The 14,481-nt window shown below is 49.7% G+C and overlaps 1 protein-coding gene across 8 annotated transcripts in view; it reads left to right on the forward strand.

The window, feature by feature from the left end:
* Positions 1-12,499, forward strand: part of LOC132028603 (protocadherin gamma-C5) — a 166,396-nt gene extending 153,897 nt beyond the window's left edge. For all 8 annotated transcript variants that reach the window (XM_059417775.1, XM_059417770.1, XM_059417774.1 and 5 more), the window contains 2 exons: positions 6,443-6,531; positions 12,083-12,499. In XM_059417775.1, the coding sequence (XP_059273758.1) occupies positions 6,443-6,531; positions 12,083-12,309 (316 nt within the window). In that variant the 3' untranslated portion in view covers positions 12,310-12,499. The remainder of the gene's footprint in view (positions 1-6,442; positions 6,532-12,082) is intronic.
* Positions 12,500-14,481: the final 1,982 nt, after the last annotated feature.

Genomic DNA, 14,481 nt, shown 5'->3' on the forward strand with positions numbered 1-14,481 from the left:
TACGAATCATAGCAAGTTCTGTGAAGAAGAGGGTCATGTGAGTATAGAGCAAGCCTCCAGGAGGAGGTGGTGAGGCACACTGGTCAGCTTGTGGCTGTGTACTGATCCTAAAGCAGAATTGCCGGCTGCTTGTGATAGGCCCTCCGGGTTGAGCGCCTTACCCCTGCCTCATGTCCCTTTTCATCGAATGAGACTTGGTAGCCTGAAATACACATAGAACCTCTTGGGGAGATGTAAGAGAAAGCTCCCTTCTTTTAGTTAACTTGAGGTGGATATTCCTGATTGAGGTCCGAAATGAAACTTTTCTCCTTCATTCATTCCATAGTTAGTAAGCATCTCCTGGAGGCCAGGTCGGAGTCTGAGTGTGGGAGGTAATACAATAGACCTGCTCCCTGACCTCGAGGAGTTTACCTTATGTTGAGTGAGACAGATATTAACCAAAAATAAAAAATAAATGTAAGATTGCCATTATCTCAAGTGCTATGAAGAGCAGTACCTGGTGGTGAGAGCATAAAATAGGGATTTGATCTGGTGGGGGAACTGGAGGTCATCTGAGAGGAGATGAGGTGTTTCGGGGATCTGAAGGCTAAGTAGGAATTAAGCATCTGAAAGAGGGAGGGAAGAGCAAAGGCCTTGTGGTAAGGCCTCTCAGGGCCAGCAGACTGATGAATTCTTTCTTTGCTGCCATTCTGGTGAGTAAGTTGGAGTGAGCAGATGAAGAGGGGAGGTTTTCCTGATTCAGTCTAACCGTGGTTCCGGCCCTCCGCTGCTTCTCTGCTCCATGACCTCCCTGCCATCTTGATTACTGGCACACCACTTTCAGAGCAGGGCTGCTGTTGGGTTCTCCAGGAAACCTAATTCAAGTCAGCACTGGGTCACATTGCCCAGACCAAAGGGAAAAAGCCAAGTTGTGAAGTCCCTTCTTGCCAGGTGCCCCTCCTTTCAGCCTTATCCCTTCTCAGGTCACTCTTCTAGCTTCTTACCTCAGCGGCTGTTACCTCGGGTGCTGAACCCAGCAAACCACTTGCCCCTTCTCAGGCTGTAACCCAGGCCCCACCCTGTAGCTCTTCCCAGTCTCTGTACAGAAGGAGAGTCTCCATTTAGCTTCTCCTGCACTCCACTCTGTTCTCCCTTGATGGCTTCTCCCTACCCTTCCCTTCCCTCTCCTTGGTGAGACACTCGCCCTGCTCCCCCTCAATTTAAGCCGTCACTCAGCAGGCAAGTAGCATCTTATTTTTGACTGCTTATAAAAAAAAATACAGGCTCATTATAGAAGCATGAGAAATAGAGGAAAATTTTAAAAGAGAAAGCACTCAAATTTCACAACCCAGAGATCCGCCCCCCCCACCCCGCTACTGACATTTTTTGAATATGGAAATTTTCCAATCCGTAGACAAGGAGTATGGTATCATGAACCTCTCTAATCCCCTGTGCCAGCTAATGCCCTGCTTTGTTTCACTTGGGTCTCTACCCTGTTACCCCCGTGAATTACTTTGAGACAGATCTCAGCCTTCCTGTCGTTTCATCTGAGTCTTCACTGTCTTTAACAGATAGTTCTTTTTTTTTTTTTTTAACACATAATTACTCAAAATAATATGAATAAACTAATATGTTAATACTAAGTAATACTAATAAACTGGTATCAGATATCCAGTCTATATTGACATTTCCCCAATTATATGTCTGTTAACTCATTTGTGCACTTACCCAAATTAAGGGCCCACATTTTGTATTTGGTTCAGTGTCTCAAATCTCTTAAGCTCTTTAACATTCTCATATGTGTATTTCTAAACCATTTTTGTTATGTGCACTCAAACAACCAGCACAGGTGTCTTTTCTTTTCTTTCTTTCTTTTTTTTTTTTTTTTAAGTCTGATTCACTTAAATTGTTCACAGACTTCTTCACAAAATAGTATGAACTCTTACTCCCAGTGAGGTGGGATATTTCTCACCATTTTTTCCTCTAGTAATTGAGTTCCATCAGCATTATCACCTCTTCGTGTTCTCTTTGCAATATGCCATGAGAATTTCCCCATGGCAGGAACAAAATTTTCAGAAGTTAGTTGTTGCCTAATAGCTCCTCATCTGGACATAGTGTATTTTTTTTTCAAGATTTTATTTATTTATCTGACAGAGATCACAAGTAGGCAGACAGGGGGAAGCAGGCTTCCTGCTGAGCAGAGAGCCTGTTGTGGGGCTCAGTCCCAGGACCCTGGGATCATGACCTGAGCCAGAGGCAGAGGCTCAACCCACTGAGCCACCCAGGTGCCCCAGAATGTCTATTTTAATAGGCCGACAGGCTTTTACTATGTCAAAAAATACATATGTGTTTATATTTTAACACAGTTAAATCCAGGCTATTATCAGAGGTGACGTGCCCAGATTTCTCCCCTTTTGCCTCCTCCTGCAGGGAGCATTTTTTCACAGCCCAGCCTGTGTGGGCTGTTAACCCACTCCCCACACACATATCTAGCACACCGCAATCCAGTCTCCTTGGGGCAAGAACTCCGTCCCTTAGCTCTTACGTTTTCTGGCCTGCCACGGGTGCTGACACATCGTGGATGCTTGGAAAGTGGTCAGTTAGAGATAGTCCATCTCCTCCATTTTTATTTTTCACCATCTCCTAATTCCTGGAAGAGCCCCCTATCCCCACTTCCAGGGCTCCAGGGCCTCCATGGGGAAGCCCAGTATGGTGTTGTGTAAAGGAGCATGGGCTAGAGTCCTACCAGGCCTTTTCCAGGTTGCAGCTCTGCTAGTTAGCAGCTGTGTGGCTTCAGGAGTCTCTCAACTCTCGACCCCTCTGAGCCCTGGATTTATCTGCTAGAAAAGAGAGAATCATAGTAATACTTACCTGCAGGTGGTTCTGAGGCTCAAATAGGCAAGCTAACTGAGCGATAGCTACTATAAAACAACTAAATATAAAATATAAACTGTATATAAACTAAATATATATAACCACATTATATATATATATGTATATATATATATATATATATATATATAAAACTAAATTCTATGTAATTTAGTTAGCCCAGAACCCAGAGAATAGGAAGTTCTCAGCAAATTGTTCAAAAAGAAATCTCTCCCCCTGTACTTACCTCGTGCCCAGCTTCACAGAGTTGGCAGCCGGCTCATCTTCTTAGCCTCCAGTATTCAACCATTGTCCAAGAATCCTCCCCATAGCCCAGCGCATCATGGTTCCAGACCCAGCCCCTCCCTCACCTTTATTCCCTCAACAGCATTATCCATAGCCCACATGGTATCTTCCTAACCTGGTGTCTCACCCTGTTGTTCACCCTGGAGCCCTTCTGCTTCCCCTCCTTGACCTTTGTTCTCCCCACTCTATCCCAGTCAGTCTCCTCACCTACGCATGAGCCCATCTGCCTCAGCCTTGTGCCCTCTAATAGGCCCAGTGACAGCTCAGCAGGGCTTCAAGTTAAGACCCCTGAATTTCCACAGAGACAGAGCTGGCCGAGGCCCCACCACTGGGCTCCTGTCCTTAACCCTTGGTCCTTTCCCAGGAGCAAGAGGGATCTTTAAATACTTAAATCTCACCGTGACACCCCCCACCCCACTTTAAACACCCGAGTGACTTGCCAGAGCTCTTAGAATGAGACCAAAAATCTTTAGTGTCCATTTTTCTACATCCTCAGCCCCTCACACCCTCTCCCCTTGGGGCAGCCACACTGGCTTCCCTTAGCCCATCGAAGTGGCCAAGCTTCTTCAAGCCTCAGAGGCTTGGGACATGTTACTCTCTCTACCTGGAAAGCGCTCTCCCCGAGCACTACACCTCTTAGATACTTCACTTTACTTCTCAGTTTTTTACTTTAAAATGTTTCAAGCTTGTCAAAAAGTTGACTTGTCAAAAATAGTGTGATGGACATGGGAATACTGTTTTGACCTAGATTAATCAATGGTTAATATTTTGCACATTTATCTCCCTCTCTCTCCACACACACACACTAAACTTTTTTTTTTAACCATTTGAGAGTGGCAGACATCATAACATTTGAAAAACTTCAGTACAGAACCCCTAACAATAGTATCATTCACCTATAAACCATAAAAGAATGATCACGTTTGAGAAATTTAACATTAATGCAGTAATAATATATAGTCCACTGGCAGATTCTCATAAACATTCTTGAAATGTCTTTTAACCTGTTTGGTGTTTTTGTTTGTTTGTTTCTTAAAGTAAGCTCTGCACCCAAAGTGGGGCTTGAATTCATGCTCTAAGCTTGTGTGCTCTACCGACTGAGCCAGCCACACCCCTGGTTTTTTTGTTTTTGTTTTTGTTTTTTAAATCTAGGATTCAGTCAGAGCATGAATCTCATTTGCTTGCCATATCTCTCTCACCCCCTTTAATGTAGAACAGCCTCCGTACTTTGTTTGTTTTTCATGACAGACCTTTTTTTGAGTCCAAGCCAGTTGTCTTTTAAAATGTCCCACAATCTGGCCTTGCATTTTCTTTTTTTAAAAAGATTTTATTTATTTATTTGATAGAGATCACAAGTAGGCAGAGAGGCAGGCAGAGAGAGAGGGGGAAGCAGGCTCCCCGCTGAGCAAGAGAGCCTGATGTGGGGCTAGATCCCAGGACCCTGAGATCATGACCTGAGCTGAAGGCAGCGGCTTAACTCACTGAGCCACCCAGGCGCCCCTGGCCTTGCATTTTCTTACAGTGAAATTAGGTTAACAGTTTTGTTAGGAATACTGCCTGTACGACACTGTGCAGCCTCCCACTGCATTACCTGGGAGATGCTTTCGTGTCTGTCTGTCCAGGTGTTGGTGATACTCACTTTGTTCACTTAAGTAAGTGGTCTCCCTATCTCTCCATTACAAAGCTACTTTTAAAGAATTGATTAATAAGTACTCTGAGGGATATTTGAGACTGGGCAGCAAACTTCCACTTTTAATATTTTAGTATTCACTGATGACTGGTTAGAAGGTGGTGATTTTCTGTCATTCCTCATACTTTTGTTTAACTAGAATTGTCCTGCAAATCACCTGGAAATTTCTAATTTAAATTTCCTGTCTTCTAATTTCCCTTTTCCTCAAGGAAACCTGGACTGGTTGAGCTCCCTAGCCTCCTACTAAATGAAGACTTCCCTCTCCACCCTGCTCTTTGCCCCCACGGCCCTTGTCACAGTCATGATTGAATAATTGTGTACTTAACTTAATGTCAGCCTCTCAGTATGGACTGTGAGCATCATAGAGATAAACTAGTTTGGACATGTTCCCAACTATAACCCCAGTATCTAGCGCAGGATCTGGTGCATGGTCATTGCTCAGTAAATGTTGGTGGAATAAATGGACACAGAATTCCATCTCTTCTCACTCTGAAGAAAGAGAAATGAGCCTTCCACTTTCCCCTCCAACCCTAACTCTCTGTTGGATGTGATGGTGTAGAGGTCACACACTGCACCTTTGCTCTGATCTAAGCCCAAGACTAAGTCCACCTTCCTGGGGATGGGGAATCCCGGATCAGGGGAAATCATAAGCTGGGACAGAACTTGGAAAAATTGTAAAGCATTTCTTGGCTGTGCTCACGCACTGTGATGGAATGCACTGACTGGGATTGGCTCTGGCTTGCACTCACTCCCTCCCTCTCTCTTCCTCTCTCCCTGCAGCTGGTCCCCTAGTGCCCCATCCCTCCCTCATAGTAACCTAACTCTCTCCATGGACTTCTTTTCCCCCATTTCATCCAGGCAGTTTGTTGAAGAACTCTGGTGTGCCAGAGGGTGCCAAGGATCACCTGATAGACTGTGTCTGTGTCAGGGTGTACCCCGACCCCCCGCTCAAAAACAGAAATAATGTCATACTTCCAGATTCCAACAAAGCAGGGAGATAGTCACTGTGGGAAAAATCCAAGTTGTGTTGGCATTCCTTTGGGTCCTTTATAGGTTAGCATTGTTAGCGATTGTCAAGCATCTCATGTTTTCCTCAGTGCTCGGAGTATCTCAAGGTGGTAACTGGGTGCTTCAGTGGGAGGCAGGCAGGCGTTGCCCCCTGCACACAGCCACAGCAGCAGGAACAGGGCCATTGGGGCTGCCCCAAGGAGGTTCTGGGCTGTCTGGGTGGGCTTCAGGCATCCCCTCTGACAAATTTTATTTATGTTACCAAAGCAGAGATTGGGAACTGGTGGTCTAGAAAACACTGCTTGCAGTGGATTTGCTGTGAAGGGAGCTTGAGGAATTAGGGAAATGACTCAGGAAAGGATTGCTATGTATAGATGGTGCAAGACCAGCAAGTGTGCTCAGCAGAGGGATTTTTTCCCCAAAGGACTTGCAAACATTGCATGTTTTGATCCTATGGGCCCTCTTTTGGTGTGGGACTGGGACAGAGACACAGGGTGCTAGATCTGGATTCCCTGGGAAAGGACAGGAGGGGCATGGCCTGTGCTGGTCTGGGAGGCTGTCCTCACCACCCCACTCTCTCTTCCGCAGCTCCCAGAATGGGGATGAGACTGGCACATGGCCCAACAACCAGTTTGATACGGAGATGCTGCAGGCCATGATCCTGGCCTCTGCCAGTGGTGAGTTGCTCAGCTCTGCGTGTGGGGTTCGGGGCGGTCCTCGAGCGGCCAGGCCTCAAGACTGGCCGTCCATCTGCATGGCGCCTGTGGATTGTTTGGCTGTTCTGAAGGGACTCCTCATTCCTGACAAAAAGCCAGAAAGAGAAAGAGCTAAGGCTTCCGAGATGCCTCGAGGGGAGCTGAAAAGGAAAGGTTTCTTGAGGGGGTGTAGGCAGAAGTATTAAGAGTCCAGCTTCAGCAGGGGACAGCATAGGTCAGAGCCTCATTCTGCCACTTATGCTCTTGGGGAATTTGATCTGTTGGCTTCATCTCCCTAACCCTTCTTCAGCCCAGAAAATGGAGGCTGTGGCCTCCACGGGTTGTCATGAGGATGAAATGAGAGCACAAAACCACGGGCCTGGCACATACAAGCCTTCCGATCGTACAAGTGGGTGTGAGAGAATGCACATGGACCTGTGAGAGCCCTTCTCTTTTTTGTTGACCCCACCTGTAGCTGGGTTTTCCTAGAAGGCTAACAGAGAACTCCCCATGCAATAGAGATTCTGCGGAGGGATTTTGTCCCTGGAGAGTCAAAATGGGGTCCTGAGCTGGGGAAACAGAACAACAGAATGATATTAGTACTTAGGGGCACAGGCTTTGGAGGCAGGACACCCTGGATTCAAATCCTGGCACTCACGTTTAGTTGTGAGTCCTCAAGGAAGGTACTCAGCCCCTGGGGGCCTCAGTTTCACTGACTATAAATCAAGCACTTTGACAGTGTGGTGAGGGCCAAATGTCAGGCCTCAGCACAGGAATGACGGAGCAAGGGCACAATACACAGTGGCTGAAGTTGATTAATTCTTGCCCTTATTGACCCGTAGAAGGCAGATTTAGAATAACGCCTATTAATAAGGACTCATTGCAGGAACCGCAAATCCTAGGCTTCCTGGGAGGCTAGGGGATGATGCCCTCAGAGGATGAGGGCACTGGGCTTACATAGTGGAGTGGAAGGCGTGTCCTGTAGCATGCGTGGAGGGCTGGTAGAGAACCAGGTAGAATCAGGACAGCATTCACTGAAAGCACACCTACGTACTGTCCCGGGTGCATGCTTGGCAAGCTTGATGGGCCTCACATCAGTTAATCTTCTTACCAGCTCTGCAAGGCTGATCTGTGATTGCTTACTTATATCTGACAAATGAGAGAACTGAGAAATCCCAGGGTCCCTATTTAGAGCTGCAGATGGGTGATTCTAACACAGTCCGACTCCCAGGTTCATGCTTTTTCTTCTTTAGTGACCACATCTGCCTTTAGATGCAGCCTACATTTTCCCTTCTAGCTGAGTTGGAGCAGAGGCTGAACTCCTCTTACTGTCCTGCTTTACCCCCAGACTAGAGGTGCCAGATAAAATACAGGATGCCCAGTTAATTTTAAGTTCATGTAAACAACAAATAGTATTTTAGCATAAGTAGGCCCCCCAACATTAGTATTGGGACGTACTATATAAAAAATGGCCATTTTTTTTTTAATCTGAAGTTGAAATTTAATCAAGCACACTGCATTTTTTTGGTTAAAACTGACAAGCCTCTCTCAGATGTCTGTGAGGCTGAGTGAAGTCAGGCCCATGGTAGGTGCAGGGTTGCAGGGGTCGGAGGGAGGTGACAGGGGAGGCCAGTCTTCTGGGACAGAGTTGGCCCAGGCCTGGGGTGCTGTACTCCTGGAGAGGCTCAATACTGAGTATTGAGGCAGGCAGATGGGTCTGGGAGATGCCAAGTCAGGTTCTTGAGGAAAGTAAACAGGTATATTTAACTGTTGTGGTTTTTAACATTAAGGCCAGGAAGCAGGCTTTTTGGCCTGAATCCAGATTTAAAAAACAGAAATGGAATCAGTATTTATGGCCCACAACTTTCCTGGGTCACTGCAGGCTGGCTCCCCTGCCAGGGCTCCGCCCTCCTGGGCCCACACAGCGGCTGACCTGATCCCACTGTGGGAATGATCCAGAGGGTTGAAGTGGCAGGGTCAGGCCCTACTCTCACTTTCACACCCGCTTCCCTGCCCTGAAGCCCGAGAGGCTTCTGGAGTCCAGCCCAGCCAGGCACTGCTGAGGGCGAGTAAGTAAGAAGGAAAGTAAGTACACTTGGGAGGCTTTTTAAATAAACATTTTGGGGGAAGTGTGTTTTCAAGGAGGCTCTGGTTTGTGGTTCAGCTGGCCCTAGTCTAGCTTGATGAGGCCTCCTTGTCTGGAGTTGTCTCAGCCCTGGGTTGGGGTGGGAAGGGCAAAGGCGGGAGGGAGGTTGGGTGCCAGGATCTGGAGAGGAGGCCCATGCTGCTCCCACCTTCAGGCCTGAGCTGTTTTGTTTCGTTTGAAGACTTTACCCTTAAGTAATTTCTACACCCAACACAGGGCTCAAACACCCAACCCCGAGATCGGGAATCACTTGCTCCAGTGACTGAGCCAGCCAGACCCCCCTTTGTTGCTGCCTTTTAAAGAATGTTTCTCTTGGGAATAGAAAAGATCTTGGTCCCTGCTCACTGTGTGTGTCAGAGAAGTAGAAGGAGGGGCTTTGAAGAATTGATTCTACAGAAGGCGTTGACCTACAGAAGGTCAACACCTTCTGTAGAATCTGTCCACAGTCTACCTTCTCCCCCTCAAATTTATAGATGGGGAAACAGAGGCTTGAATCATGCAGGGCCTCTGCCAGGGTCACCTAGTTTTTTTAGTGGCACAGGTGACCAAAAGGAGCTCCTGTGTCAGCCTTTTTGTCTTGGGCTCTGGGTTTGCACATCCTCTCCCTTCTCCTTCCAGCCCAACCTCAGTGCCCACCCCACCCCCCATGGGACCTTGGGCCAACGTCAGGCCTTTGCTTCTGTTAAGAGGTGACAACACCTGGCTTTGTCATTTCCACCCCCTTGGGTGCTCCTCAGAGATCTAGGGTGCATGCAGGAATGCAGGATGTGGTTGGGCCTGGCCTTCGGTTACCCAGTCAAGCCCTCTGTGCCCCTCTGTTCCGGCCTCCCTTCTTCGTGTTTCTCCCCATTTATTTCCCTTTCTTGTGTGTGCCTGTGTGTGTGAATGTGTGTATGTGTGTGTGTGTGTGTGTGTGTGTGTGTGTGTGTTTGTGTGTGTGTGTGTGTCCATCCCTCACTCTCCCTCTCTGGCGCCTCTGAAGTCTTCCCTTTAGACCCTAAATCACTCCGGAATCCTAGCTTCAGGAGTCCTAGCTTTTTGAAGCCGACTCTGCGCCTCCTCCCGCCTCCTCCCCCTTCCCTCCCTTCCCAGGCCGGTTGGGGGATGCTGGAGGGGAGGGAAGGGTGAGCTTGGCTCCCTCCTGGAGTTACTTAGGGAAACTGCGGAAAGTCTGTGGAATGAAAGGGCTGGGGGAGGGGACCAGCCTGAGGAAAGAAGGAGGTGGACAGCTGCTCCCTCCCACCGACCTTTCTTTTACACACACCCTCAAAGCCCTCACATCCTGAGATTTGGGACTTGAAGTGGAGGTTGTAGAAACCGAGGGCCCGAGGGCCCAGAGTGGGAGCGGCGAGGCAGAAAGGCTGGAGAAAGGCTGGGGCTCCTCTTTCCGGTCTCTGTTCACTTCTGCTCTCCCCTCCCCTTCTAGTGCTGGTCTAGAAAATAGTTCCGGTCTGTTTCCCAATCCCTGGTTAGTGTCCCAGGATTAGTCAGCCTCTCTGGCTTTAGTCACCTTCTCTACGCACTCCCAGGGTTGAGGGTGGAGTAAAGCGGGGGGAGCTCAGCTGCCAGCTGGGCTGGGACTTCCCGGGGCTTTAACCCTCTCGCTGCCAGAGGAGTCCCGCAGAAGCCCTGGTGAACTCGGTCTGAGGTGTGGCAGCTCCTGGTTTTCCCTGCTGGCCTGGTCAGGGGGTGTGTAGAGGAGAAGTCGCTCACAAGGCGTTTGGCGGTGAGGGGGCTGTGGCCGCACTTCACACGGAGCACTGAGGCCTGGCCTGGGTACTGCACAAAGCATTGTCCTATTGAAGCCTCACAAAAACCCAGTGAGGTAAGTGATTTTGTGCTTCTCTACCTTCAGTGTGCATCAAAATCACTTGGAAATCTTGTTAAGGTGCAGATTCTGAGTCTCGTTTCCAACAAGCACCTAGGGTGATGCAGAGCTGGGGCCCCCATCTGTAATTCCCTAGACCTCATTTCTTCTTGTGCCGGGTGGGAAGCTGGGCTTGAGGTGTTCTCCAGTGTCACCGAGCTCATACTCTGAACCTCTGTCTGCACGGTCCCTCCCTCCACTGTCTGCTTCCTGGTCACCTTAGCCTCCTAGAACCCTGCTCAGCCCTGACTTCTCTCCAGCTCAGCTCCCAGCAGAGGGATGAGGGCGGGACCTGCCCACACTGCTGGGGGTGGTGGGGACTCTGCCCGAGAGTGGGTGCTTAGATACACCCTGGCTTTAACCCATGCTGGCTGCTGTGGCTTTGAGTTAGCTTCTCTGGACCTTGCTTTCCTCACCTGTGAAGTAGGGTAAATCCCACATATCTCGATGGGTTGCTTTGTGGAAGTGAAGGCCTTTGAGCCTGCGTGCTCTCTAGCAGAGTGCCTGGTGAGGAATAGGTGTCAGCTGCTGGTACTATTCCAAACTGAATGCCTGGGAACTGTCCCCTCCCCACACAAACAACAGAACTGCTCAATACTGGCGCTGTGGGCGCTGGCCCAAGGAGAGAAGGACCAACAGGGCCTGGCTGCAGTCCCCCAGGAGCTCATGATCCAGTGTGGCCACCAGAGAAGGCTTAGGGCAAGGATTTGAGAGCTTTTAACTCAGCCCTGAGAAGAGTAACAGCTAGTATGTTTTAAGTCCTTACCACATAATAGGCACTCTTCTAGGTGCTTTGTGTACATCATAATCTTGGTCAGCCTTAACCAAAACCTGAAAATGCCTTCTTTTTTAAGATTTTATTTATTTATTTATTTATTTTAAGATTTGTTTATTTGACGGAGAGAGATCACAAGTAGGCAGAGAGGCAGGCAGAGAGAGAGGAGGAAGCAGGCTCCCCACTGAGCAGAGAGCCTCATTCGGGCTCAATCCCAAGACCCTCAGATCATGACCTGAGCCGAAGGCAGAGGCTTAGCCCACTGAGCCACCCAGGTGCCCCAAGATTTTATTCAGTTCTTAGAGAGAAAGACAGCAGCAGAGGTAGTGAGAGCACGAGTACGGGAGGAGAGGGAGAAGCAGGTTCCCCACTAAGCAGGGACCCTGATGCAGGGCTCGATCTCAGGACCCCAAAACCATGACCTGAGCCAAAGACAGACACCCAACCAACTGAGCCACCCAGGTGCCCTGGTGGATGCTGTTTTTAACCAGTTTCACAGATCAGAAGACTGAAGAGATATAGGGGAGTCCAGGTAGACTTGCCCCAAATCAGTAGGTAAGAGAGCTGGGCATCAGATCTAGCATGTCTCACTTTCCTCAGCCCCTTGTGAATAGAGAGGTCGTTCCTGGGACTCAGCAGGATCAGGGCCAGGTGCTTTGCAGGCCTTCATTAACTGGTTGTGCTCTAACAGAGTGACTGTTGCCGACCCAGAGTTTAGCTCTTGACCTTCCTTTGTCTCTTGCAGAAGCTGCTGATGGGAGCTCCACCCTGGGAGGAGGTGCTGGCACCATGGGCTTAAGTGCCCGCTATGGGCCTCAGTTTACCCTGCAGCACGTGCCCGACTATCGACAGAATGTCTACATCCCGGGCAGTAATGCCACACTGACCAATGCAGCTGGCAAGCGAGATGGCAAGACTCCTGCAGGTGGCAACGGCAACAAGAAGAAGTCTGGCAAAAAGGAGAAGAAGTAATCTGGAGGCCGGGCTTGGAGCCACAGGGCAGCTTCTCGCCCCAACCAGCCCAGTCTCTCCTTACTTGTACCCAGGCCTCGGATTTTCAGGGCTCACCCCCCGCCCCCAGGATACTGGTAGGGATCCAGGCCATGCTCCCCTTGGGAAACAGAAACAAGTGCCCAGTCAACACCCCCCTTTCTGCCCCCAAGGGATTGAATATGCAAAGGGAGTTCTGCTGGGAACCCCCATCCAATCACTTGCTGTGCCCATGGGGGTAGTGGGGTTCGTGTAGACACCATTTATCACACCCCCTTTAGTTACAGCTGAACTTTGCCATCCTCCAAATTTAATCAGGCCCATCTACCATCCCCTGCTTTCCTCCTACCCATCCCACCCCACTCCCTCAGCAGCCCCTTTTTCTCGAGTAAGGTGGTTGGGGTGTTGAGGTACCTGGTGACCTAAAAAGGCTCATAGATCTGAAGAGTTGGAAGGGCATCATAACCTTTAGGCCTTTCCAATTCTCAGACTTCCCCCAAAGCATGGTTTGGTGCCAGTCTTTTCATCTCCTTCCAGAGCCCCAGGACCAAGCTCAAGTTTTGGGAGACATGGTCACCATTCCCATGGTACAGATGCTTGCTGGATTTAGGGAGGGCACTTTGCTACCATGCCTCTTCCCAAAGCCCTTGGGACCAGTCTTTTGTTCTCTTTCTCATTGTTTGGTGTTCCCTCTGCATGCTGTTGACTTCCCCCTCTCCAAACAAGAGACTCCACTGCATGTTCCAAGACAGTATGGGGTGGTAAGATAAAGAAGGGAAGGGTGTGGGGATGGACAAAGCTTGACTTACTGGTTATTAGGGTCTTGTAGAAGGCTCTGTATGTCCCTAGGGTACTGGCCAGATCCCCAGTTCTAGCCATAAACCAAGTACCAGGCTGGACCCTCATTTACCACATAAAGGCAGTAAACTTTGGGCTGAGCTTTTAGCATCAGTGGATTTCAAGTGGCATTACAGTCCAGGAAAGGTTTGAGGATGTTTAGGACCAGGTCCCCTGGAGAGGTCAGAGGGCCCTCTGTGGGTGCTGGGTACCCCAGAGGTGCCACTGTTAGAAGAGTCACTGTGGCCCCAGCAGCAAGGGAGGGTCAGCTGGGCCATTCTTGGTCCTTGGGTTGGGGAGGCATGGAGCTAGAGCTGGGACCAAGTGAACAGGAAGTCTCAGCTCCAGATCAGAGCTTCTCCACAGGGCCTCTGCACTCCCCAAGCCTCTGTTCCTTCATTTTGCCAGGTGCCATTTCTTTTCTGTGATGGCCACTGCCCAGGCGCGCCCCACCCCCCGTCTGCCCTCTAGTGGCCAGAGCCTGGTTAAAGTCTCCCAGTGCCTCCTTGTGCATAGACCTTTCTCTGCCCACCCCCATTTGCCCCCCCCCCAGTCCCGTCTCTTAAGCGGGGCTGTGCAAGAACCCCACCCCAACCCTAACAGTAGTGTAGAGCCCCCTCCCTCTTTCGGCTGGTGTAGAATAGCCAATAGTGTAGTGCGGTGTGCTTTTCCGTGGTGACGGGTGGGCGGGCGGAGGGCTCCGTGCAGCCGTCTGTCCTTGAATCTGCCTGCGGCGGCCCGTGCTGTGTTTTGTGCTGTGTCCACGCGCTGCGGCGACCCCTCCCCTGTACTGACTCCTATAAGTGCTTTTCTTCGCATAGTCACGTAGCTTCCCCACCCACTCCCTTTCCTGTGTCTCACGCAAGTTTTATACTCTAATATTTATATGGCTTTTTTTCTTTGAAAAAAAAAAATTAAAAGGTTTCTTCTGAAAGGTTGAATGGTTCTGTGTAAGGGATGGAGGCTCTGGGCATGTGTGGATGCAGCGGCGAGCTAAGCGGCGTGTGCTGGGAGAAGGGTGGGCTCGCAAGGCGAGGATTGCGTTTGCTTATTGGTTTTGTGTCCCTAACCGTGAGACTGTCTCTGGCTGTCAGGTGTGGCTGTGTATGCTTGCAGTTCTGTTAGACAGACGTCACAGTGTACAGCTGTGATTGTGTTCCATTGTGTGTAATCGGCTTCTGGGTCTGTGGCGGAGGCGGGGATTTCAGGGCACAGCCGGTCGGTGTGCGGTGTCAGTGTGCTTGCGCCATCTCCGCTACGGTTCTAGGCGCCAGTCTCCAGGCAGAAGAGGACACTCCGGGGGGGGGGGGGGGGGGG

This window comes from Mustela nigripes, chromosome 12 (assembly GCF_022355385.1).
Source record: "Mustela nigripes isolate SB6536 chromosome 12, MUSNIG.SB6536, whole genome shotgun sequence".
NCBI lineage: Eukaryota > Metazoa > Chordata > Mammalia > Carnivora > Mustelidae > Mustela > Mustela nigripes.